General features: G+C 47.3%; 1 protein-coding gene across 2 annotated transcripts; it reads left to right on the plus strand.

Moving 5' to 3' along the window:
• On the plus strand, positions 1–27,272 carry fgd5a (FYVE, RhoGEF and PH domain containing 5a). Of its 2 annotated transcripts, none has more exons than XM_084705194.1 (21): positions 1–267; positions 1,907–4,793; positions 9,407–9,524; positions 10,386–10,444; positions 10,813–10,843; positions 13,766–13,917; positions 14,288–14,444; positions 18,449–18,539; positions 18,827–18,877; positions 19,068–19,126; positions 20,003–20,074; positions 20,243–20,311; positions 22,659–22,742; positions 22,841–22,920; positions 23,185–23,281; positions 23,590–23,727; positions 23,917–24,019; positions 24,168–24,304; positions 24,730–24,858; positions 25,220–25,374; positions 25,740–27,272. In XM_084705194.1, exons 1-21 carry the CDS (start codon positions 258–260, stop codon positions 25,774–25,776), a joined length of 4,716 nt encoding a protein of 1,571 aa, XP_084561320.1. In that variant the 5' UTR covers positions 1–257; the 3' UTR covers positions 25,777–27,272. The 2 variants fall into 2 exon arrangements, with proteins under 2 accessions (XP_084561320.1, XP_084561321.1); XM_084705195.1 differs by having other exon boundaries at positions 24,730–24,831.
• The last annotated feature ends 156 nt before the right edge of the window (positions 27,273–27,428 follow it).

Raw genomic sequence — 27,428 nt, forward strand, 5'->3', positions numbered from 1 at the left:
CAGTCGCGCATCGACTGAGGGGGAACACGCTCTCAATGGACAAAAACCTCCTACATTGTAAGAGAAATCGTGATCAAGTGATTATATCGGCAAAGACAAAGAGACAACTGGTGAAACGTAGAATTGAAACAATTCCAATATTTTCATCATCATGTATTCGAAATAAGTTTGACTTTACTCAACGTTGGGATGTACTGTGCTCACCCTCAGAAAAAATGTGGATGGTAAACGGTTGCTATGGTGGATGATGTCCCAAGATGAACACAGGTGCGTAATTGTATCCTTGCATTTAATGCAATAATCAAGCAAGACTGCACCTTATTTACACCGTTTACATCCTGTTGTTTAACTATGGGCTTTTAGTGTCATAGCTAAATTTAGCTTTCATTTCTTCTTTCCCCTTTTCTTGCTTTCATGCTTGCGTGTTATTCCAAAAATGTTAGTTGAAAATATGACAGAAGATTGTAGCAATATACACTTTTTTACTTCATGTGTCATCACAGTGAATAACGCACTTGTGCTCCTGCTTTGAATAGAAGATTGATCATTGATCAGACAGGTTTACTATTTTGATTTAGTCTTACATGACAGGTGTGAGTTATTATGTCAGACGGGATAAAACTGGACCTCAAAGTCAAGATGAACTGTGACGGTTGAAAGCAGTGATTAAATGCCCTGTAGTAAGTTGGTCAATTCCTACTGTTGCCTTATGGTCTATGTTGTGTTTGGGGTTTGTGGGCCGAGGTGGATAATAGAGTAATCTTTGATTAATTAAAACTAGTCTCACTATAGTAACATTTTGTGTTATGTTTTTAAAGACTGAGATCACATCCTGTCACTTGGCTCAGTCAAGGTCCTAGTGACTGTCTTTTCCTTTGTTTTTGTAACATTTGTTACAATCAAATTCTTGTTGCATAATTCATATCCTGTTGTTTGCTAAGGGGCTGAACCCAGGTTTTCTCCTGGTTTTACTGTATGACATACTGAAACAACTTTTTCAGCAAGACGTGCATGTGGTTGTGGCAATTTATAAGAATCACATCATTTGTGTTGTAAAAATGTGTCCTAGCAAAGTTAATTGAGGAGTAAGGGTGCGTTTTTAAAGTTCTTTCCTTGTGGACTTCCTTTGTGGAGTCTTTTCAGAAGAGTCCGCTGAAACAGTCACTGAAAGGAAAGTCACATCTCATATGAAAGAGAAGGGAGAGGAAGAGAAAGACATAAAGCCAGAAAGGAAGATGGAGACAATGAGAATAAGAGATAAATGCTTTAAAGACTAAGGAGAGAAACAGAAAACAGTGAGAAAGAAAGATAGCCCAGAGTGCACACAGGGTTTAATAGGATGTGCGTCAGGGCAGGTACTAAATAACAGGAAGAGAACACGAGCGTATACGTTGGGTTAAGTAAGGGTGTGTTTTACCTAAACGCTTAAAAGTCAGTACTCTGGACAAAGTTATGTGTTATAAAGGCTGCATTGATGGAGAATTTTGTTTCACACATACAGTTATTTACATGCAAAACCCCATGTGATCCACCAGTCAAAATCACAGTATGTCACTCTGTGCACAAGCCGTTGTATTGAATTGAAGTGTCAGTCATACTGCATGCTGCTTTGCATTTACATCCTAGTGTCCCAGACAGGGAGATTTCGTTGTGCAACACTATGTTGTTTTTCCTGCAGATAATGAGCCCTTCAATAGTCTGTATGCCACTGACTATAAGATAAATATATTTCCTCTACATTTGAAAATCAGTTTATTTCTCTTTATTGTTTTTTTGTTGTTGTCAATTTTGTGTTAAAATGTACCATGGAATATATATCATAAACAGGAATTAAATACATTCACTTAAATAACAGGGATTCAACCATGGCCTTTTACAGTTACAATTATCTTTCGTCTCTTCACAGATTACCAGAAACGAGTCCCTCAACCACAGATTCGCAGTCATCTAACAATCAAGGTGCAATCAAAGCTGATGCCAAAGCCAGGTCCCTCTGGCCAGGGCCCCAAGCCCCCTGCTGCTCCCAAACCTGGACCCCTGTTCCTGTCAGATCCCCGTGTGGAGGAGGAGGAGCCATGTTCTCATCACAGCATGAGCAATGGAGATGTGAGCTCTTCTGAGGGGGACTCTGAGGAGCCCGGGGGTTCCTCCCCAGAACAGGAGCCAGGAGAAGGGGACTCTGAGGAGCCCGGGGGTTCCTCCCCAGAACAGGAGCCAGGAGAACCACAGGAAAACCCTCAAGTCAGACATGATGACAACGTCAGCTGCGAGGATACAATGGAGGAAGAGCAAAAAGAGGAGGAGGGAGAAGGAGAAGCACAAGAGGATGCTGCTGAAAGAGAAAGCGCAGGCTCTGTGAATAGTATTCATGCTACTGACGGAGCTGTTGCTGACGCTACTGAAAGGGAGAACCCTGGCAAAACAGAAGACTTGAACCCACCTGAGAGTGACAATGATGACACGCTAGTGGAACCCTCTGACACTCAAGACTGGGACGACACGTTGACCCAGACAATTACAGATTGCAAGGGGACCAGTGAGGAAGGGGAAGACGAGAGGGGAGGAGAACAGGTTGGAGAACAGGGATTTACTGAAGAGACCAAAATCATCGAGCAACCAACGGGAGACCCATGTGAAGATGTAGTGCAAGAAGACTCTCAACAGTTATCTTTCAGCCAACCAGAATCAGAGAGTAACAATCGTCTTGAGACTGATGACACTGCCCCACATGGGGATTGTTTGCAGGATGAGGCAGAGGAGGAACATTTCTCACAGGGCTCAAACGGCTGTTCGCTTCCGACAGTGTGTGAGGAGTATCCCTACGATGTGATTGGCCCTTCAGAGGATGCTGTTGACACATGTGACCCGGCGGAGGCGGGTGACTCGGGCGTGTGGCAGCCAGAACGTGCCACAAAGGACCCCTCTGGGCGCTTCCGTTTCACTGCCAGCACAGAGGACGTGTTTGAGCCTTACTCCGTCATAGAGATGGTGCCTGCGGACACAACCGGAACAGCTGACCCAGAGATGACTCCGGATGTCAACTGCAACGATGACAAACCATGCACTTCAGAGCAGCTGGCGACAGCAGGCACCTCGAACCAAGAACCGTACTATGTGTCATCAGATGACGTGGCAGAGCTAGAAGATAAGCAAAAGCGGTTAGAGGACGGTGACATTCGGGAGGGCACTGAGCTCTCCGGCCAGTTCACAGAGGAAGCCAAGGACAGTGAGTCAGTGGACGAATACGCAGACATTGACGATTCCCTCTGCCCCGAGGCACATGACTTCCAGCAGCTGGAGTATGTCTCATCAGAGGATTACGTGGAGATAGGAGATGATGACGAGGAGGCCGAGGACACAGAGAAAAAGCAGATCCGAGGGAAGACGGCGAGAGAGAGAACAGCCCAGCGAGAACAGGCTCTCTCCAGTCAGAGGAACAGCTGCCAGCCTCGTCTCAGGCTGTGCAACATAACTGTGCCAACGGACCTGGACCTGGGCAGGACCCCTGAACTCACCAACAGGGTGGTCTTTGCCCACACCACTGAGGCCTTTGAGGAGGACATAGAGGAACTGGACTGCCATATTGTGCCTTACCTAGAGGACACCGATTCTGACAGCGAGGAACATATCTATGAGGAGGCAGGGTTTGACTCTGAAGGGGAGAACTTTGTCTCTTTCGACAGGAAGACCATAGTGACAAGGTCGCGGTCCTACTCGGGGAAGGTTCCGGGGTATGTTCCTGAGACGGTTCCTGAGGAGACGGGTACAGAGTACCAGAGCCATGACTACTGCACGGTGGCCTTAGACCAGAACGGACAGCCCCTGAGACGACCAGAGCAGCCAGAGGTCAACAGACTGATTCCTTCTCTAAAACCTCGCCGCTTCCTCTTATACCCACGCTCCTACTCCGCAGAGGGACGTGAACTGTCATTGGCTGCTCAACTGGACGGTGATCAATACCTGAAGGAAGAGGGTAGGCTGAAGAGGAAAGATGACACTCTTTCTCTGCCCTGTGTCATCACTTCCTCTGGGAGTTTCTCTCAGCGCAGCCATCAATCGTCCGGTGGGGTTTCCACACCAACCTCTCTAGTGGACATCCCGCCACCATTTGAGCTGGCTTACATAACCAAGAGACCTATCACAAAGAGCTCCCCGTCCCTTCTCATCCAGCATGAGACCACCGGTAAACCCGAGAAGAAAAAGTCCTCATTTAAACGCTTCTTGGCCCTAAAGTTCAGAAGAAAGCCAGAGAAAAAAGGTTTTGGAGACGGTAGCATTCGTTCTTCGCGGTCCTCCTCTGAGTCCAGTCACCATGGTCCAGCCAGAGTCTTGGACCTGGACCGTAGGAGCACCAACAGTTCCCCCCAGCTCCAGTCCCGCATGTTGAAACCCCAACAGCGCCCTGACCAGCCCACCACCTTCCTCCTCTACAAAGACCCCCAGAGAAGGAAAGGAGATCTCAAGGGCTACGGCAGCAGGGGCGTGTCTAGGGTGGAATCTTTTGAGGACCGCTCGCGACGCCCCCTCATGCCCCTCCCATTGACCAAGCCCCGCTCCATCTCTTTCCCCAGCGCTGACACGTCCGACTACGAGAACATCCCGGCCTTGAACTCTGACTATGAAAACATCCAGATTCCCCCAGGCAGGACCACCCGAGCCCTGACGGTGACAGAGTTCTTTGAGGACCCCAACAGGATGGTGGCTCCCTCCAATGAGAATGACGGCTATGTGGATATGAACAGCTTCCCTGGGATCGACAGCAAATCCCAGTCGCCTGAGCAGGAGACTGAAAGGTACAGTACAGCACTGGGATGACATAAGGAACATTTGGGGAATCCTTTTGATGTCAGTGCCTTTTAGTCAGAATGATCAATGTAACTATATAAAATTGTCTAGTGGGGATATCCTAGGATTCATAATTAGAGCTCCATGTACTCGCTTGATAGATTCTAGGGTGGAGAATACAGAAAACCACTCAGATCCACTCTCTTCCTCATCAGTGGGCTTGTTTGGCCTGAACTGATCCTATCAGTTCAATAGCAATCTCAACCTCCAGACCATCTGATAGATAGTTTTAGCTGGGATGAACAGGGAGCACCTGGTTGAGTAGGATTCTCTTTTGTAGAGTGGAATATGTGTAGGATGAGCAGCCTGCTGTGCTGAGCATCGTTGGGTTCGGGGGAAGATGGACTATGCTTGTGGGAGAGCTTATCTCGCTTTTTCATTTTCTAGATGTGAAGGCAGCATCTGGTGCTGGCTTTCAGTGTGTGTCTGAGGGGATGCTAGAGCTGCCCAAGACTGGCTAGCTCATAGAGTGCAGGTTTAGTCATAATGGAATAAGTAATTATGTGTTACAATTAAAAGTGTTAAAGTGTGTATGTCAGGGGAGAGAGGGGTGAAAGATGTGCGTGTGTGTGTGCGTGTGTCTGTGTGTGTGTGTGTGTGTGTGTGAACGGGAGAAAAAGTTAGAGCAGTTATGGTTTAATTACTCTCCCGTATCCAACACTTGCAGTTAAGTTTAGGATCGCTTTTATTCAAGGAGGTTATCCGGGGCATTTCTCTTTCATGGGGCCCTAGAAGGTTGGTGAGAGGTAGGACAAGGTACTAAACAACCTCCCTGTACCTCTGTTAGGGCCAGGCCTCCCCACAGCCATCACTACACACCTCTGCTGGACGGCCTGTGAGTTGGTCACAGGGACAGGTCATTACTAGGAGCCTCCAGACATCCTTTTCAGAGCAGTTCTGCTGAGATTGGCTCAGCTGCCATTTATTGTTATTTCCTGCAGTGCTGTTTATTACACACACATGTAGCCAAGACTTGTTACACAGTGCATGCAGTACTTTCAGTGTAAGTGTGTTTAGATTATATTAGCTTACACTGATTGAAATTCATTGTTTAATACTGAATGTGAAGACTCTTGTTTTGTAAATCATGTTTTGAAGCAGGGCTTTAGGTTTACAGTAATTTAGCACACCTGATTCTAATAATTAGCTGGTTGAAAGGTTGAATCAGGTTAGTTTAAACTGAAATTAAAATGAAAACCTACACCATGACACCTCCACAGGGTTGAATAACCCCGTGTTAAAGAGATCAAAGAAATATATTTCCGGAGCAAAAACCAACGATCTGTTGTATCTTTCATTGTTATCTCCTCTGCCGGCTTTTGTGTACCAGTGGAGACATCCCATGCCCTGATCTTGATCAAGGACCTCCTTAGAGCTGGTTTCCACTTGAAAACAGTGGAGCCCAGGTTTGAATCTGGTTCACATCTCAGACAATAGTCTTGCAGGCTCTTTGTCTCCTGGTCGATCTGGCTCATTGTGTAGCGAAGGTCTCAAACCTTAGACCACACTCACTGATCCAAGGAGGCCTATCTGTCCTGTTGCCTGGCCCTGCCTCACTTCTTCTGCATTCTCCCTGGAGATGCCTTGGTTGCCTGGCTGCTCGTTCTGCGTGTGTGTGTGTGTGTGTGTGTGTGTGTACGAGTTCCCCTCCTAGGCTCCTGCTGAAGGGTTGACATTGCCACTGTCCTAGTCCACAGGGCCGATGATGGCAGTGATTTATTGAGAACACATTCAGCAGTCAACACTCTTCTCCGGCCGGCCCATTCAGAAGGGCTGCGCTGTCCTGTTGTCCTGCTGTCCTGCTGTCCTGGCCAGAGGAGCCCATAAGGACATTGCTTTGCTGTGAGACACAGGAGGGATAATATGGACAAAAGCAAAGCAAACAGTTACAGAGAAGTAAGAATGCTATTACACTCTACTAGAAAGCCAACTCTGAATTCATTCTCTCACACTTGATTAATGAACAGCACTGTTTAAACGCGGTTTCAGCATAGATTTTAGGCCAATAAAGAAAATGTGTCTTTTGTAAGCATAATACAGAGGTTGGGTAAAGACATAGGCTACACAGTAATGATTTATGCAGGCCTATCCAAGGCAGTGATAATGAATGCTAAAACAGGCTCCTAGCATATGAGACAGTGTGTGCTAGTGCAGTCTTGTTGGCCAAGTTGTGTTGGACCTAACAGCCATACAGTCCAACACAGCATTGTCAGTTAGGAAATTCAGCTTGACGGCACTTTTTCAGAGATGTGTTCAGTGTTCTTTGTGACGTCTCCCTTTGTGGAGCACTACCAGGCTACTGCTTTGATGTAGCTCTACTGTAATGGATTATCAACAGACCAAACCCACACAAAGGAGTGCTACTGTGCATGTTAAAGAATCGACTATCTTTTCCAGGACTACTTTTTTCAGTTGTTGTTGTTTTCCGTGGGGCAGTTTGCAACCCCTTTACAGCCGTACAGAGCGGCTTCCAACACTCCACATCTGTAGAAGCTGGAACGTTAGTGGTGTTCAGAGAGTCATCACAAGTGCATTGTTGAACTGGGCGGTGGCTGGGCGCTGGGTGCTGAGGCGAGGTGCCAGGCATGCAGGGTGTGCCGTGGCGGGGCAGCGTGCGGAGCTGCAAGCCCAGGCCCAGTGCCAGGCGCTCGGAGGTCACTGCCAGGTCATCCCCCTGGGAGGAAGCGTCCAGCCTAGGGGCTCTTCCACTCTGCTGTTTACAGGAAATGCAGGACAAGGGTGGAGAGGTGGCTGGGAGAGACAGGGATAGGATGGGGGTCAGTAGGGTGGGGTGGAGGTTCCCAGACTCCCCTGTGACTGGAACAACAAAACAAGGTGTGGTGGTGTTAGGAATGTCAGGTCCCCTTCAGAATGGTGCTGTTGTCTTCACTTTGTAATGCGGCAATGTTAAGCCTTTTATCCAGTTAACATCCAGCTAACATTCAGTTAGCTTGACGGTTTAGCTCATTCAGCCTTATTATTACTGGCTTTAGAATGAGGCGATGTTGTGGTTGTTGTTGCATAAAGACTAGGGCCTCCTTCATAATGACAGCCACAATCAGGGCACCAGTTAGGCTAGCTTCTTAGCATTCTGCTTCTTGTACTTTCAACTTAGCACAACAGCCATGGGGCACACAAAGTCATCATCATAAAGAGCACATAACAGTTTAAAACAGCTCTTACTCTCTAAAATCCCATCTGCATCCATGTCTCCCACGTTGTGTTGGCTAATGGACCCATCTCAGCCATGCATGTTTTCCCATAATAGTGCCATTACAGGCACAAAAAGGCAATTTTGATTGTTCCCAATGGATGTTCTAATGCTAAAGATTTAGCTCAATTGAATTAAATATTACAAGTCATCAAGTAAAAGTAGGTTACACCTACACCTCTATTGCTATAAAAAAAAAAAATCTTTAGTAATCTCGAACACAGACCTCAAATATATTTGACCTTTCAATATAACAGTTAAAGAAAGCACAATTGGACGCAAATGCACTCCAATACGCAGTTATAGTTAAATTGTATTGCAATTCATAACCGCACTGAAATCTCAACGTGTCCAGGAAACACAGATTCATGACGATAAAGTGGTCAAAGACGAAGATCTGGTGGGCTGGATAAAGAGGGGTTTTCTTTCAGTGTTAGTGAGACTGTTGAAGAACACCCTCTTCAGTATACAGTAACCCAGAGCTCAGAGAAGGAGTGTACGTATGGCTCTCCAGCCATCAGCACGACCTGCCCAATACTGGGCACGGAAGGAGGTCAGAGATGAGTAATGAATGGTAGATGCCCCCTCCTCCTCCTCAGCCAGAGTAAGGTGTGTGTGCGTGTGGGTTTGTGAGTGTGTATGTGTGTGTGTGTGTGTGTGTGTGCGTATGAGCCTTCAGTGTGGTCTGAGCCACATGAAGGATGACTGTGTCTCAGTGAAGATGAAGTCCAGCTGGGAACTCTCTTAACCTCTGGTCCATAGGAGCTGAAGGAGCACAGTCAGCTAATAGTCTTTCTCTACTCTGGGGACTGGTCAAGTCATCAATACAACTAGCTCATTAGGATACTTCTTACCACCTGGTGTGAATGTCCACTTTAAAGTGGATGTCTTGGTGTGTGTATGTGTGTGTGTATGTGCAATCCTCAAACTGCTTAAGTGACTGTGACTTTCTCTGGAGGCACCCTTCTCGACAGCTTTGATTTCCATTACTATCCCTTACTGTGAACCTGTACACTACAGGGGCCCATATCACACGCCTCCACTCATGCTCTTAATGTCCTTGCAATCTGCTCCCAGTCATCCACGCTGCCATGCAGAGCACAGACCCACACAACACACATGGAGGAGGATCGTCTAATTGAAATGAGATGAAGAGAGACATATAGGAAGCCGTTCAAATACATTACAGTGCTGTACATGCTGGCTACATCCAGACGATCTTTCTTCTGAAGATCCGTATCTCTGGTTCTGCATAGTTATGCGGGTCTTTGTTCCACGGAGCCTTGATTATTCTATTATGGTCTCGGTTCTCCATTTGTTCTTATCTGTCTGTGTCTGTCCTTGCTGCAGTGCCTATACAGAACCCTTCCCAGTGACTGCTGCTCCAGCAGGGCTGTCAGCTGACGAGGACCATGGACGCACCTCTGAAGAGGAGGAGGGGGGCTTGGAGCAGGGCTATGACAGACAGGTGAGGAGAACATCACACACAGTACACAATCACCAGTGTACACAACACTATGGGGTTCAACGGCTTGTTTGCTGATACTAGGGGAAAAAAACACTTGTGAGTTGGTCTGCCTGAATTAAGAGCCTTTTTCTAGAAGGATTCACAGCCAAACATGTTTTTATGGGACGTGTCCTCTCCAGTTCTGATCCCTGGTCCCTCCTTAGCACTAGTGTGCAATAGCCATTTTACAGCAGTCCAGAGATGGACTCCACCCTGTCTCTCTGCCACAATAATATCACCCTGGCTCTGGCCATGTGACTCACTCTTGTTTTCTACTTCTTCAAAAGAAAAAAACAATCTCAGGGAGAGAAATACTTGAGCCTGTCCCAAAAACTGTGTTCTGGATGAAAGTGTTTTGGTCGCATTTAAAGGAAATAAAGATTAACATGCTATTAGCGTTGTATTTGTAAATAGTTGTCCTGTTGGAAAAAACAACATTCACTAAAGTGAGACCAATGTCGGTAAATCCTTAACTGGCTTCATGTCATGTTAGGGTTTGAATGTTTAGTGGCTGCTGATTAGCCTCTAAATCAATGGGCACATTGTTGTTGCCCTGAACACAGCCACTCATACATAATGCATTTGAATTTAAAGTCATGTATTTGAGAAAGCTTTCACGTCTATGCTGTGCTCTAATGAAATAATCTGTCTTATTTTGACAGTGGAGAATAAAAAAAATAAACTGAATTTGCTTTTCCCTCAATCTCCTCGATGCAGCGTAGCTGTTGCTATTAATGTTCCACAGGAAGAAGTGCCCATAGAGAGCCTTTAAACATCAGCTCTGTTCATTCTTCTCTTGCTTCTTTCGCTCCTGTCACCCAGATTGATGGGCGATCCCGGGCCTTCTACATTGCCAAAGAGCTGGTAGACTCAGAGAGACAGTGAGTATCTTCTGTAATGTATTCACCACCATCTCCGCTTTACGGTGGACTATTCTCTGTCTCTCACGCACACTCTCTCCCTCCCTCACAATCTGGTCTTTCTGTCTGTCTCTTTATTTTTCTCTCTCTCTTTCTCTGCTCTATATCACTGTCTTAGCTAATGCACAAGCCGCATCCATGGAAAACCTTACTGACAGTTAATTACACAGGTGTATTTTATAAGGTATTAGCACAGGTTCACAAGACAGTTGACGGTTGTTTTCGAATACTGTGTTGTTAATAACTTGTCAAGGAATAGCTGGGATGTTTCTGGAACATTTGAAAATATTTCCATTCTAAATGGAGTGTGTGCTGTTCCTATTTTTCAGCCATGTAAAAGCCCTCAAGCACCTTCAAGAGGTAAGAAACCCTAACGAAAGATATTTCAGTTTACATTACATTTTAAATCATATTAATTTAGCAAAAGCTGTGATTTGCAAGGCAGAATTCAATGTAATAAGAAGTTAATTTTATTATATAAGGGATCCCTCTGCTTGGAAAAGCCCTTATGAATACAAGTACTGTATAGATTACAAAACCCATTGATGACATCACCTCCTCCTCGGTGTGTCTGTTCTTAAGCCCTCCTGTCTACAACACCCCTCCCCCTTCCCACTCCCTCCTTTTATCAGTGTTGTTCCAGTGAGGTGGACTTCCTCGTTGGGACAACCCTGGCATGGTCAGCTGCAGGGTAGCCAGTCTGTTGATGATGCAGGGTACACACAGCAGACTGTAGTTGACAAGGTTTCAGGTCCATTACTGCTACAGTTACTGACTGAGAACAATCAAGGAGAGGTCCATACTGTATACTATACTCTGTGTCTTCATCGTATATACATAGGCTATGTAAGATCATATGTGCTGGAGACTCACGGCTGAGTCATGGGGGGTTTGGACCGAGGGTTATACAGGTCTGAGGACCCAGAGGTGAGTGACTGAGTCCCTGAGGTCAACCATGCATCAAAACCAGCTGTCATCATCTGTTCCCATTATTCCTCATTTGCTGCCTGTCAAGGCCAGTGTCCAGGCCAGATCCCCAAAGAGCTAGGGATAAAAGATGGATTTTTTCCTTGAGAAACACACAAAAAAAAAGGTTTCTAGATATGCCATGGCTGTTAGCAATCAATTACATCATATTTTATGAACAAATAAGTCCATAGATCCTACAAATTTTGGAGGAGCAACAGAAGAAGGTATTTGTTGGTGTTGGTACCCCAGTGTGTGTGTGCCTGCCTGGGTGTGTCCTGACAGGAGCGGACTGGGGAGCTCCATCAGTCAGACTGGACTGTATAACCTTGAGCAAGGTCATAGCCTTAATTACTTATGTGTTCACACCATGATTTATGATTGGCTCATCTAAATATGAAAGTAGTAGGTTTGTGTAAATTGCCGCCATTAAAAAGCTGAGTAATGCAAATACTATGCGTCCCTCAACTCTAATGATCCTATTTAATGTGTGACCACGATAATTATTCAAAAGTTTCCAGTGAAATCGTATGGACGATTGACAGCCTCACAGTGCTCTCAGATCGCCTCTTTTAACATTTTCAAATATTGCAATTTTTACATATTCCTTTGGTCACAGATTCTGAACACTCGCCACGTTTTGAGAGCAGCAGTTTAACCTTGATTTCTTACTGTTTCTCAATAGGCCTAATGTTATTATAGCAGGAAGGAATCCCTTATACCTACCCTTCAAGTGTGACATTCAAGATATTTTCATCACACTGTTGCATAATGCATGGGTGACATACAAGTCCTTGTTATTCTTAAAGGTATAAGAGCAGCAGCCTAACCTATTGGGGATACAGTACATCCCTGAACAGAGGACACACGACCGACGTGTGTTCACCACACCTTTTCTGTGTGGTGAAGACAAGTCATCAGGCTGTATGAAGTTTGCTGTCCATGAGCTGAAACCCCCAGACTCCTAGCTTTCTCCAAGGCTCACTCACACAAATATACACACGTACAGTGAATACACACACATATATAAGCGCACACACAGATACAGTATACACACACACACATACACACAGACAGGACACACAGCTAGGGGAAGGACCACCATCAGTGAGTGAAGGGAGAAAACATGCTGGCTATTGTTCCATTGTTTGATTGGGAATAACTAGAATACAAAGACACTGAAGAGCCTGCACCCAAATGGGAAGTGAAGTTGTGTTTTCAGGGGTTCTTCTGGAAGGCTTCTCCAATAATAGGTTTTTGTGCGGTTGTACATGGTTGAAGTGCATTCATTATGGTAGTATGTACACCTCAGTACTTTTCCTCTGCACCTCTCATAAGACCCTTGACCTTCTGAGAATCCCCCTCCCTCTAGTTTGACCGTCTTCAACTGGCTGTGCAACAGACTGGTTAGCATTTTCAATCAACCTGCCGGGTTGAATCCAACTACAGTGTGGATGAGCCTGGTTGAAAGCAGATGAGAGAATCTGAGGGTAAAGCTCCCCCTGTGGACTGAGGCTTTAGTGAGCTGTGTCTGGGCCAGGCCAGGACAGCAGTGTGTGTATCCCATGGGGGAGAGTCAGAGGAGCAGCTCTGATCCACGGCAGCAGTGATGAATGCTAACACAGACACGATCGATAGCACATGATGAACGGCTGGCAGTAAAGCACACAGTGTCACCATATTATCTTGTTCACTCGGCGGAGCGTATGTCTCTGTTTGTCTTATGTCTGTGCCTTTCTCCAAACTAAAATTGATTAGGTCCAGACGGGCGTCCTTGTAGACACATTATGGCTTTGTACTAGCTACGTTCTGAGATATCAGACAGCTACGCCCGGTCAGACAAAAGATATTTGTTAAGCATTTTGACACATTCAATCCATTTTGGGGAGGTTTCTTCGGTTTTTCCAAGTCTTGGAGTAGATAAACAACATTTATTAAGGGTATTCACGTCTATTGAAGGGCCATTATTCCCATGAAGTATTAACTCATGGGGTCCCTACCTCAAAGTAGGCTGGTCTACGAGAGCTTTTATCAACACTGCAGCAGTGACCAGCAAAACACCATTATGCAAGACAACACCTGGTATTCCCTTTAAGCCAAACAGCCGTTTTCCTGAGTGCTTGGACCGAGCCCAAGAGGGAGGAGCACTGAGGTGACGGTGGATTAGAGGGACAGGAAGGATGTTTAGGAGGACTGAACCAACCTTCCTTCCCTTTGTGATTTCCTCCGGTCTCCCCTCCCTCCCTTCCCTACCTGCCTGACTCCCCCATCTCTCCCGTTCCCTCCATCTTCGCCTGTCCCCCTTTCCTTCTGCAGGACTTCAGGGAAGCCGTGAAGGCTGCAGTGGGGGACTATGGGGAGCCCGTGCTGGGGGAACACAGGCTGGGGGAGATACTGGGCATGCTCCCTGAGGTCTACACTCTTCACAGCAACATCCTCAACGAGCTGGAGGCTCGCATCAAACAATGGTGAGACAGCATATTACACATCAAACAATGGTGAGACAGCATATTACACATTAAACAATGGTGAGACAGCATATTACACATTAAACAATGGTGAGACAGCATATTACACAGACCTAGATTGCTCACAGGGCATAAAATGACACTCCTGTGAATCTACATACAGCTATAACAAGCACAGGACAGACGTTTCAGCAAAAACTCCTCTGCTGAAAACATCATTCAGTAAAAGAATGGATGCTCTTTTCTGTTAAGGACAAACTTATTTGTTTCTCCAACCACCCTCTGAAATAGATTTCCCTGAAACTGATCATAAATTATTTCAGTAGTCTTCATCACAGAAACTTGAATTCTGCCCTTTGCCCTTCTCTAGGGAGGAGAGTCAGAGGGTTGTTGATGTCATCTTGTCACGCCGAGAGGACTTTGCTGTGTTTTCCGACTACATATCTGAGTATGACCGCAGCATGTCTCTGCTGGAGGAGAGCTGCAGGCTCTGCCCTGCCTTTGCTGCCATCACCAAGGAGTACGAGGTAAGATGCCACAACCCCACCAGAAACCTAAAGGCCCACAGAAAGTGTGTAAATACCTTGTAGGACGATGTTGAATGCGGACAGGAACTTTTACATCCACTATCCAATGGATTCAACAAACATAATCAAAGACTAACCATTTTATAATACTAATTATAAAAAAAGGTTTTGCCAAATATGATGAGACAGATTCAGGAATTGACACACTTGCTTGTTTCATGCAGGTTGTCTTTGGTCATTTTGAGTACATTTCGCAATATCTCATCTTGTGGAAGGATCTAACGAAGACTTTATTCAGGCAGGGTTTTCTTCTTGTAATCTACGGGTGAGGATTTGGGTGAGGATTTGTCACCCAGACTCCACAGGGAGTTACTGGCCTTTCCTACCCATCTCTATCCTGCTCACCTACAGAACTGACCTTTTCACTGCCTCATGTTCTATAGCTCTCAAACACCTGAAACAGATTTTTTTCACCATGGACACTTGATCCTAGCCATCACCTGTGAGAGTGTAAATAAGGATTTGTTGGAAAAACTACAACTCCCATGTTGAGGAAAACATGTATGATTCCCCTAATGATGACAACAGGGTATATTATTAATTGCAGCCAGTAACTACAGGATATTAACAGCCAGATAATTCACTGGAGGTCTAGCCATCATTATTATTTCCATTCAAGCTTCTGCTGACGTAGAATTGATTCAGTGTTTAGGAACGAGATATCTCTCTCTGGTCTCCAGGTCACCTTGATAAGAACATTTTTCACTAGTTACCTTTTTTTATTCATTAAAGAATTGCCAGTATCATTTGCTGATGTAAAGCAGACTGTATCTACTGGGCTGATATCTACAGCAGTTTTCTATCTTAGTTTTTGATTAATTCAGTTATGTTAATGTGCGCAGGATTCATTAGACTGGGCTGTGTGGCGTAGCTGGTATGTTGCCCAGGACACTTACCCAGTACTGTGACCCAGACCACCCACAGATATGGAGAACCTACATATGGATGAAACAGGGGTGCTGAGCTATATTTTAATTTGCCATGATCGGCTGATACGCATTTCTATAGCGAAAAGAAACGCAGCCTGACAAGGAACCAACTGTCTGGGGTGATGAATATTCAGCAGCAGCTGCCCTCACCAGAGATACTGAGGCTCCAACATGGTCAAATGTATACCAGAGAAGGAATTCAGGTGTGGGCATAAGAGATTTTAAATCATATTTCATTTTGTATTGTCACAATAGGCTCAGTTTGACATTGAATTCTGCACCCCTCTCACTGCCATATGAGGTGCCTGCTTCTGCCAGAGTCCAGAGCTCTGTGGTGGTGGTATTGGGGAGTGTGTGATGGATGTGGTGTGCTGTGAGGAAGCTGCTCCTGGGCTGCGTGTGTTACTGACCCTGCTGTGATGAGGGAGACCAGGGGGCTCTGGATGTGCCCTGGAGACCAGGGCGCTCTGGATGTGCCCTAGTGACCAGGGGGCTCTGGATGTGCCCTGGAGACCAGGGGGCTCTGGATGTGCCCTGGAGACCAGGGCGCTCTGGATGTGCCCTGGAGACCAGGGGGCTCTGGATGTGCCCTAGTGACCAGGGGGCTCTGGATGTGCCCTGGAGACCAGGGCGCTCTGGATGTGCCCTGGAGACCAGGGGGCTCTGGATGTGCCCTAGTGACCAGGGGGCTCTGGATGTGCCCTAGTGACCAGGGGGCTCTGGATGTGCCCTGGTGACCAGGGGGCTCTGGATGTGCCCTAGTGACCAGGGGGCTCTGGATGTGCCCTAGTGACCAGGGGGCTCTGGATGTGCCCTGGAGACCAGGGCGCTCTGGATGTGCCCTGGTGACCAGGGCGCTCTGGATGTGCCCTGGAGACCAGGGCGCTCTGGATGTGCCCTAGTGACCAGGGGGCTCTGGATGTGCCCTGGAGACCAGAGGTCAGCGCCTCAGTGCTGGGAAAGAAAAACAGCCATTCATCTGTAAATGTCAGGTTACCAGATCAAATCAAAGAGGGGTAGCCATTCATGTGATCTTTTGAGCGAGTTGCTAGTAACCTCTATCCATCTCTCTCTTTAACTTTTCTATCCGATTCTCTCTCTTTTACTCTTTATTTCTCTACCCTCTCTCTCTCTCTCATTCTCTCTCACTTTTCTCTCCTTTTTTACTATATTTTTCTCTCCCACCCACTCTCTTCTCTCCTCTTTTTCTTCCCATCCCTCCCTCCCCCCTCCCCCTCTCTCTCTCTCTCTCTCTCTCTCTCTCTCTCTCTCTCTCTCTCTCTGCAGTGTGAGAGTAGAATGGTTACTGTTAAGCGCTCTAAGTGCCGGTCCACAGTGCAGCAGGGTGTAATCTCATTGTGGATGTGGTGATGACAGTGATGAAGTAGCTCACGACCGTGATCAGATCACTGTAGGACCTTTACCAGATTACAGCCCCTCCTCCCTCAGCTGCCTGTTGGTTGTGTTCTGACTATAAACACTGGCCAATGGTACGAGTGTGAGTGTTAACGTGTACTTGTGTGCATGTGTGCGTTGCCATACGTGGATGCATCACATCAGTGAATGCTGATGTGATGCATTCTGCTTTGGCATTCTTTAGTAAACAAGATCATACAACAAGTAACTTCTTTCCCCGCAAGAGTATACGAGTAATTTTGTGTGGAATGCAGCAGGTGGACAGAGAGAGATAAAGAGAGAGCGATGGAGTGGGATCATAGTAAAGGCAGCGGGCAATGAGGCAGACAGAAGCTAATTAGAGAGGCCGCCTCCTTTACAACCTCCAATTAGATCAGAGTGTGCAGAAGCCAAAACCAGCAGGCCATGACAGAGATGGAGAAGTGTGCATGTAAGTGTGTGTTTGTGTCTGTGTGTGTGTGTGTGTTTGCTGTAATCTTTACTAGCACGTACAGAGACATCCTCCTCCTTGGCTCCATCATCCAAACAACCTGAAGCTAATTATCATCTCTGGCTCGCCACCCGGGCCAGTTCCTCTGAGAAAGTGTCAATTAGATCGCAGCTTACAAGTGACACTCCAGGAAAGGCTGTCAGTAAGACGATTTAATGGCCGTTTCTTTATTGGAGCAAATAACCACAGGCGTCCTACTCGATGGAGGCGTAGAGAGAGAAAGTACATTACAGCACAAGGTACAGACAGGAGAAAGGCCAGCTCCTACACCATGGGCAGAAAAGGATGGGACAGGAAAAGAGAAAGAGAGATGTTTGTGAGAAAGGTTAGGGAGGCTGATGAGTGTTCTGGGTGGTTCACACCGTGGAAGTCGGGTTGCAATTTGAGCTCTGTTTTGACCCTCTCTCTGTCAGGAGTGAGTTCTGATAATGAAGACAAAGACTGTCTTGTCCAGGTCCCTGCTCCTCCCTTTTGCAGGGTCATCAGTTTGATCAGGATTTTCCCTTCAGCCTAGTGTGTGTGCGTGTAAGTGTGTGTAGGTGTGTTTAGGTGTGTGTAGGTGTGTGTAAGTGTGTGTAGGTGTGTGTAGGTGTGTAGGTGTGTGTAGGTGTGTAGGTGCGTGTCACCCAGTGTAAAGGAGAAGACAGTGCTCTCTCTGGCAGGGTGCCCTCCCTGCCTCTCTAATGAAGGATGGGTCTCTGTAGAATAAGGACGCTCCTCAGGGCTGCTGTGTGTTTCTGCCTTCCTCCACCACTCAGTTCTGAGCCCTCTGTGGGAATGAATACCTGTCACAGACAATTAGACCCTGATTGGTTTTGTAGATATCTTTTATTGTACCGTTCTCTCCTCTTTCACCTCACAAACGATCTCTTTATGGAGAAGAAAAGAGATTGTTCTCGTTTTGTGTGGTGAGGACACACGTGTAGGTCAGACGGGGTGGTAGAACGTTCTGGCAAGGTTATTTCAACAATGCCTTTTTCATCAGTGACCTCTCCCAGCCAAACAGAGGTGACCCGATAGAGAGTAGTGTGTTTGCAATTTGTGTTGTTGTGTGCGTGCTGTGTTATGCGTAGGTGTGATGGTGTGTGTGTGTGTGTGTGTGTGTGCAGGCGCAGGGCCCTGACGGAGCAGCAGTCCCACTGAAACACCAGCTGCTGCAGGTTATTGTGAGAGTGCTCCAGTACCGCATGCTGCTCACAGGTACACACCCAAACACACACACACACGCACACACACACACATACACACACGCATACAAAGACGAGAATAGATTAGTAATGGAGGGGAAAACTTTGCAGCCACAACTGAGAAGGATCTAGGGATGATCCCACATGTTGTTTTAAACTGGATTGACAGTTTGAACTCTTATGGCTGAGAATCTTTATTGGATAATAGGTCCCATTCTGTGTTGTTCCACACATTACCCACTCATTTATCAGTTACAGGTGTCATTCAAACTAACATGTTCTGTTCTGTCTTTGCTCTAGATTACCTAAACAACCTCTCTCCAGATTCAAAAGAATACGAAGATACACAAGGTATGTTTATCTGTGCAAACATCCTTCAGCTGTGTGGATGTTGTGACGCTTCCCCCAGCATCTGCCACTCCCACCCAGGGAAGCTCCTCCACAGCCCCAGAAGGCCGTACGCCCAGACAGGCAGGCAGTGTGGACTGAACACAGAACAGTGACTCACATGAACCCTTTCTATCCCTGCTCTGTGCTTCAGCTGCCCTTGTGGTCGTTTCGGAGGTAGCGGACCAGGCCAACGACAACCTCAAGCAGGGGGTAGGTCTTCTGTTTGTGTGCCTGTATGCGCATGTGAGTGTACTGTTTTAACTAGATCCTTGGTAGCCCCTTGCTGATGTTACCAGGGAGACCCTGTACTTTAGATGTTCCGAGTGCACGTCCTTTTTCTGGGTGACCACACCGTTCTGAATCTCCGCTGTCACTGGTGATTTATGCAAGGACGAGAAAAGATGACGTCATCAAAAGGTCCCGGGTGCGTCGTAACAAAGGGTGCAGTGTGAAGGAGGGCTGACACACTCCCGCACACAGATCCTCCTCTGAGTCGCTGTCACGCCGCATCCCTCTCGCACAGACACCCACTCAGCTCAGTCACAGATAGCCCACGCTGTCACCCTCCTTCCCTCTCACTCCTCCCCCTCCCCCTCTCTCTCTCTCTCTCTCTCTCTCTCTCTCTCTCTCTCTCTCTCTCTCTCTCTCTCTCTCTCTCTCTCTCTCTCTCTCTCTCTCTCTCTCTCTCTCTCTCTCTCTCTCTCTCTCTCTCTCTCTCTCTCTCTCTCTCTCTCTCTCTCTCTCTCTCTCTCTCTCTCGCTGCATCTCGTGCTCATTAACACCTCCTCCCCCGCTGATCCTGCTCCCTGTCTCCTTCCTCCTCCGTCTATCTGACCCTGGCACTCCCTCCTCCCTCCCTCCCCCACACACTCACAAGCACACTGTCTCACAAGTGCACCCCGCCCCACACACACACACTAACAGGCAAACACAGGATCCATCTATCTCCCCAGCTCCCTTTCAGTTTCCAGCCACACATCCTTTCCGCCTCCCTCCTTCTCATTCACAAACAAACAAGGACAGTTGAATCCTCGCCCTCCCATTCTCCCTGTCCCTCACTGGAAAACATGTCTGTGTTTCTCCCAGGAGAACTTGCTGCGGCTGGTCCACATAGAGTTCAGTGTCAGAGGCAAGAGAGATCTCCTCCAGCCAGGCAGGGTGAGTGCGAGTCTGGACAGTGTTACTCAGTTTCACTATCATAACACAACATACGCAGAGAAAATGCTATCACACCACCAATACCCTGGCTTGGATCGGTCCCAGGACGCAGCAGGCCAAATGTACAGAGTGCCTTATTGCTCACTTAGTGTGTGTGTGTGTGTGCAGGTGTTTGTCAAGGAGGGCACTCTCATGAAAGTATCCAGGAAGAGTCGGCAGCCCAGACACCTGTTCCTGGTAAGTATCGTGTGTTTTCTATCTAACCACACGAGACAACTGCAAACTCTGCAGTTATATTTCATTTGCATTGTGCGGTGATTATGTTGACGAAGGGCTTGCAGGTGGGGCAGGGAAGGACAGGGGAGGTGACAGGAGACAGGGCCACAGGGCGGAGTGGGGTAGGTAGAGACAGACATGGGAGGTTGAGGGGCAGATAGTGGAGACGGGGGAGGGGGGGGCAAGGCCACCGGGCCTCCCTCTCTCAGGGCTTGTTTTCCAGGGCTCCACTTCCTCACAGGATGTTTGGTGTGGGTCACTGGATGCTGGCTTCCTGTGTAGGGAGAGAACTGACAGGATTGTGAAAGCCAGACACCCTCTAGACCCAGAGAAGGAGGAGGAATAACCAAGGATCACACATGTAGATAGAGCAGGGAAGGAGAGTTTGGTGTTAATGTTGACATAATATAGCATTGTTTGTTATTTTTGTAACAACAGCGTATTTCACTCCTTCATACCTTTCTTCCCATTCACTTGTGTAACACCCTATATCTTCAGTCAGAGAGGGCCAGGCGTCATTTAAGGGCCTTTGTGGAAAGTGTTTTTAAATAGAGATGATCAGTCATGGAGACATAGCTCCGACACTGAGACACGTCTACTCCACCATCAGAGCACTGTCATGGCAACCAGTGGAAGGTCTCAGAAAGCCCAAGAGAGAGGTTGAGTGAGAGGAAGGATTACAGAGAGATGGGAGACAGAGGGGGAGCTGTCAAAAGAGGGAAGAGCGACAGGTGAAAGGTTTAAGGGTGTCATGGGGATGAAAGAGGGGTATGAAGAGGACAGGTGTGGTACAAGCTTGGTATATCTGGCAATGACTGTAAAAGTGGTTGGTAAAGTAATTCCTGCATTTTCTAGGATCTTCCTAGGAAACAATATGTAATGCCTTACTCTGTGTGTGTGTGTGTGTGTGTGTGTGTGCGTGCGTGTGAGAGAGAGAGAGAGAGACAGAGAGAGTAAATAACTGAGAGAGAGAGGCAGGGTGGAGCAGGTTCACAGAAGAAGCAGTATGGTCACAGTCACGGTCTCAGTCTGATTGTGTTGTTGTTGTTGTTGAGTTGTTGTTCTTGTTGCAGTGTCACTGCCTCCACCCAGCCACCCAGCCAGTCTCTCACACAGCTGAGAGCAGGAAGGAGGCCTGGGAGACAGGGCTGGGAGGAGGGCTGGGGGACAGGGCTGGGGGACAGGGCTGGGAGGAGAGCTGGGGGACAGGGCTGGGAGGAGGGCTGGGAGGAGGGCTGGGAGGAGGGCTGGGGGACAGGGCTGGGAGGAGGGCTGGGAGGAGGGCTGGGAGGAGGGCTGGGGGACAGGGCTGGGAGGAGGGCTGGGGGACAGGGTTGGGAGGAGGGCTGGGAGGAGGGCTGGGAGGAGGGCTGGGAGGAGGGCTGGGAAGAGGGCTGGGAGGAGGGCTGGGGGACAGGGCTGGGAGGTGGGCTGGGAGGAGGGCTGGGGGACAGGGCTGGGAGGAGGGCTGGGAGGAGGGCTGGGAGGAGGGCTGGGGGACAGGGCTGGGAGGAGGGCTGGGGGACAGGGCTGGGAGGAGGGCTGGGGGACAGGGTTGGGAGGAGGGCTGGGAGGAGGGCTGGGAGGAGGGCTGGGAGGAGGGCTGGGGGACAGGGTTGGGAGGAGGGCTGGGAGGAGGGCTGGGAGGAGGGCTGGGAGGAGGGCTGGGGGACAGGGACTGGAGGAGGGGAGGTGGACAGGGATAGGAGGAGGGCTGGGGTACAGGGCTGACTGAAGGGATGGTGGACAGGGCTAGTGGACATGGCTTGGAGTGGATAGACATTTGGGAAGGAGAGGGCGGAGAATTCCTGGATGCAGCCTTATGGCCCACGGATGTTTAGACCACACATGATGTGTGAGCAATGATGTCACCTCTTTTGTCTCCTTCTAAATAAGGCAGCTGGAAACACAATGGCCCGAAGCATGTTCTTCAATACTTTGTGTGTGATAAGCAAACAAACCTTGGCTTTTATCATGCAGGCTTTGTTGTGCACTAACATCGGAATTGGTGGCTGCAGGATTAAGCTGAGAGGTGTGAATGGTGTGAAAGGAAACAGACTATCCAGACACACGAACGTGTGACTCACAAGCTAACAGGAACTTGGACAAGCTCACACTGCCTCCTGGTGGCAGTAGAGGGTTATAAAGCCATGTTTGTCCAAAACTCTGCCATTATAAAATCTCCCTCCATCACTGTTTACTATACCTAAAGTAAATTGTATGGATACAACTTAATCACACCGTAACATGTATAGGTTCATATGAGATATGGGATTTTTGACCTCCCTATTTTTCTGTCTCCCATCAGATGAATGACATGATGCTGTACACCTACCCCCAGCAGGATGGGAAATACAGGCTGAAAAACACCCTCTCTCTGTCGGGGATGAAAGTGAGTTGACCTTTGACCCCAGAAGTATGGTCTAGCCCCTGACTCTCTGTGTCAGTATGCAGTTTGTTGACAGGTCGCGTGCTTGTCTTTTCCTCCAGGTCAGCAAGCCGGTCATAGACAACGTGTTGAACGGCCTGAGGATCGAGGTGTCTGACATCACTATCACGCTGTCAGCTAGGTGAGGGAGCATGCGTACCAGTAAGGCCAGGTCTTCGTGCTCTCACAGACTGGACCGGTGTCTTGGTGTCTAGGAACATACTTTCGTTCCCTTTGTTGTTGTGGAGTTGGTAGCAATCAAGGCTCTCAAGCACATAAACCTCTCGTCTCATAAGTCCTGTTTTTTAGGGATGTGGCTAGCTAATGTTCATTTCTGCTCTCTCCTGAAGGGAGGCGGCGTAAATAAATGTAATATTCAGCATGTTTTCTGTGTGTGTGTGTGTAGCTCATGTGGAGAGAGGGAGGACTGGTTCCACACACTGAGCCGGGCCATAGCGGACCACGCTGCAGGACTCTGCACCTTCGGAGGACCCTGCAGCGAGGTAAACAATCTCACTCCTAATGCAACTCTGATGGCTGAGCGGTTAGGGAGTCGGGCAATTAATCAGAAGGTTGCCAGTTCGAATCCCGGCCGTGCAAAAAATGACGTTGTGTCCTTGGGCAAGGCACTTCACCCTACTTGCCTCAGGGGGAATGTCCCTGTACTTAATGTAAGTCGCTCTGGATAAGAGCGTCTACTAAATGTAAATGTAACTCTGCTCTGCTACCCCGGAGTCAAGTCCAAATACATATCTAAATGTTTTCATGCAGTAAGAAGTTTTAGTTGTAACATTGCTGTGTGTTCTTCCAGGCCCGAGAGAAGTTGTGGATGGCCCTGGGAGAGGCAGCTCCAGTCATGGTGTCGGTGTCTCACGTGATGATGTGTATGAACTGCACCTCTGACTTCAGCCTGACCCTCCGACGCCACCACTGCAACGCCTGCGGGAAGGTCAGAAACTCAGGCCACCGCCTACGCATCCTGTTGGTTATACTGTTCCAGGTTATCATGTTGTTGGGTATTATTTAGGTTCTATTTCTGGTTGTTATATCTGGTTGTTATATCTGGTTATCAAGTTGATCCTGTGTACGCGTCTGTATGGCTTTGTACTGACGCCCTCCTCTATGCTTTTTCACCCAGGTTGTGTGTCGTGCCTGCTCCAAGAACAGGTACCCTCTGAAGTATCTCAAAGACAGACTGTCCAAAGTGTGTGACCACTGCTATGACGAGCTGAGGAAAAGAGGTACAGTGCACCTGTAATACACCACCTTCACCTCACTGAATATTTGAATTGCAAAGAATATTTTCTTACTTATTTGTTTTGTAAACATTTCTTTACTTTTCATACTAATGTTACCTGTGTGTGTGTGTGTGTGTGTGCCTGTGTGTAGGTGGCAGTGTGTCAGGGGCGTGTGGTGACTCCAGCCCTCGCTCCCACAGGGCCAGCCGGCCCCTGTCCGCAGTCTTCCAGACCCTCCAGACCCCCAGCCTGTGGAGGAGCAGGAAGAACAACTCCCCTCTCAGCCAGGTCTGGAACCCTAGCACCCCAGTCTGGGCTCATACGCAGCACACGTGGTTTTTGGAGCCTGCGCAATAGACTAGAATAGACTGTTTTATTTATCAAAGCAGTGCCTCTCAAATCAAAGGGAACACCAATAACAGGCCCGACATGAGAGAACGTTACTCACGGTCTTGTTTGGCACGGGTTGATCTCAGAGTGTTTGAAGCCGGCAACGGATTTACTTAATAGTTATGAAAACAGAAATGTTTGTCTCCGAGACCCATAGTCTGCCCACGGCATTAGCCAACCACTCTCTCTCTCCCTCTGCCTGTACATTCTCCTTTATGTCACTCCACCAATGTCCCAGTGTATGTATGTACTTTGTCCAGTACAGTGCTGGACCACTGCCAGTGTCCTCCTCCCCTGACAGTGACCTCTGACCTGTGTTGCAGGTGGTGTTGGGGGCCGAGGGCTCCACCATGAGCGGCATCCTGCAGCGCCGCAAGAAGAGCAAGAGGAAATGGAAGAGATTGTGGTTCCTCCTCAAAGACAAGGTGCTCTACACCTTCACAGCACGCGAGGTGAGGGGGCACTGAGTCTCCCACACCAGCCCCAAACACACACACACACACACATACAAACACACACGCACATACAAACACGTTAACACACACACATGCACACACACATACAAACACACTAAAGCCCCTATGCACATGTCCTCATGTGGAGAATTTCTTTGCTCTCTCACTTTAATTCTTTGTGCATGATCTGCTTGAACCATGTCTTGTATAATATTGAACGTCATGGACAACTCAAGTGTGCATCCGTCCACTGACATGAGTCAGTGACCTAAATTGGAGTATTCCTGTTTGTATTCCTGAGTGTTAGGTTTAGCTAAAGATCCTTCCACCCCCTCTCACCCTTCCTCGCTCCCCTCAGGACAAGGTGGCATCAGAGAGTCTTCCTCTGCAGGGCTTCACAGTGAAGCTGTCAGAGCAACCAGAGGGAGAGCAGAGCAGCAACGTGTTTCACCTCTACCACAAGAAGACCCTCTACTACACCTTCAGAGCAGAGGACGAGCATGCAGCGCGCAGGTCAGCTTGGAACACACACACCGCCTTCTACACACACACACACACACACTGCCTTCTACACACACACACACACCGCCTTCTACACACACACACACACACACACTGCCTTCTACACACACACACACACACATACACACACCGCCTTCTACACACACACACATACACACACCGCCTTCTACACACACACACACACATACACACACCGCCTTCTACACACACACACACACACACACACACACACACACAACAACACAGACACACACATCAGGGACTCAAATTACTGTTCAATGAAATAGCAGTCACCCTAACCTCAAATACACCGGGCTTTTTGGATAAAATAACATGTTGTTTTCTCTTTTTGGCAGATGGGTCAATGCCATAGAAGAGGCCACAGTTTTATAGCACCTGCTTTCCCTCCTCAGTCCCACTTCAACACTGCCCCAGCCTTCCCACAGAGCAGCGCACTGTCACTCGTATCTGTCAAGAGGTGACTTCTGTTCGTCTTTCCTGGATTCATAAACTCCCACTCTGTGAGAATGCCTCACTGGAAAATAGGATCTGTAGCCATGCTGCCACCTAGTGGAGAAGGAGACCCTCTGCATGGAGTTTGTTGTTTAATGGAGAGTAATGCACCCACTCCTGACCAATCACCAAAATCGAAGAGGCCACAAAAGAACACAAGCCTGTCGTTTTCTGTTCAGATCATAAAAGGCACAAAGCTGCTAGTTAGAAAGAGACTGCATGCCTCCACTCGCGCTCCTCCATCCTAAACCCCACTGACAATGTGACGTGTGTTTGTGCCGTTTCTGAGGAACTATGTCCCAGCACCGGCGTGCACTCAGTACAGAACCATCATTTTTCTACTGTTGAATCTCCCATCTATAAATCGCCTCCCTTTTGAATATGAGATAACTGTCCATTAATCTTGCTATGGATTTTATGTACTTTTTTGATGCAAAATTAAGAAAGAAATAATGTTCCAAATAAGTATTTACAAGTTGTGACAGTATTTACAAGAGAAAGAATAGTTTGTTGCCATTTTAGCATATGACATATTATATGTTGAGTATATATATTGTGTAGGCCTAATATTCAATATGTTTAAGTGAGGTATATGAGATTGTTGTACAGAAATGTTCTTATATGTTATATGTTTCCAGCAAGAGACCATTTTGCTGTATTCTTAATGATAACGGTTTATCACAGTAAATCATCTACCCACATGCAAAAACAATGACAGTATGATCCTGAACAACTGTTTCTCAAATGTTTTACTTGTTTTTAAAGTTTCAGTTAATTGTTTGATTTCACCCCAAAATATTTACTTTAAACGTGTAATAATTCAGGTGGATTTGAAGCCATTAATGAATGACAAATCCATGTTCTTTAAACAAGCACTTAAGAAATGGTTCCATTTGATAACCATTACAATTTTCTGTTTCTGCTGTCAAAATACAGTATGCATGACAAATTGCATGTGTGACATCCTTGTGAGATAAGCTAGGACGTCATATACAGTACAATTACCAAAATCAGGTTTGGCATCAATCGAGGAAAAATTCGTGACACTGTGACAGTGTGCCTTCCTCTAAACGTTTACCCTTCACACTTGAAGACGTCAAAACAAAAGGCAATCCAACCTGCTAGGCCACATTTTAACTCTGGCCAAAATGCAGGTAGTCCTTACTTCACTATCACATGACACTATCACATGCTGTAAATCATTACATTGTACTGTTCATAATGCCTTACGCTAATCAGTTTTGCTTTTATTAGTTGTGTTTATGAGTTATACCTACAGTGTTATGGATTGTACCTCTTAATGGCCTTGCATATTGTGCATTGTAAATGTTGATGTAGATACATACTGAAAATAAACTTAACTAAACAACGTAAAAGTGTTCATAAAAACCTGCCAGTGGCCTACACCTCTAATCACCAACGTTTATGTACACAATATGTTACATTTATCATGTGAGGTGTCTTCTAGAAATTTTCAGGCTTCATCCTGTCTCAGGCTTCCAATAGGTGAACGTACGTTACAATGATTCAAA

The sequence above is a fragment of the Hypomesus nipponensis genome, chromosome 9 (genome assembly GCF_054491055.1).
Source record: "Hypomesus nipponensis isolate SF chromosome 9, ASM5449105v1, whole genome shotgun sequence".
NCBI lineage: Eukaryota > Metazoa > Chordata > Actinopteri > Osmeriformes > Osmeridae > Hypomesus > Hypomesus nipponensis.

Coding starts and splice junctions, on each gene's coding strand:
- fgd5a (XM_084705194.1), top strand. Junction 23,282..23,589: donor TCGGAGGACCCTGCAGCGAG/GTAAACAATCTC, acceptor GTGTTCTTCCAG/GCCCGAGAGAAGTTGTGGAT. Junction 24,859..25,219: donor ACACCTTCACAGCACGCGAG/GTGAGGGGGCAC, acceptor CGCTCCCCTCAG/GACAAGGTGGCATCAGAGAG.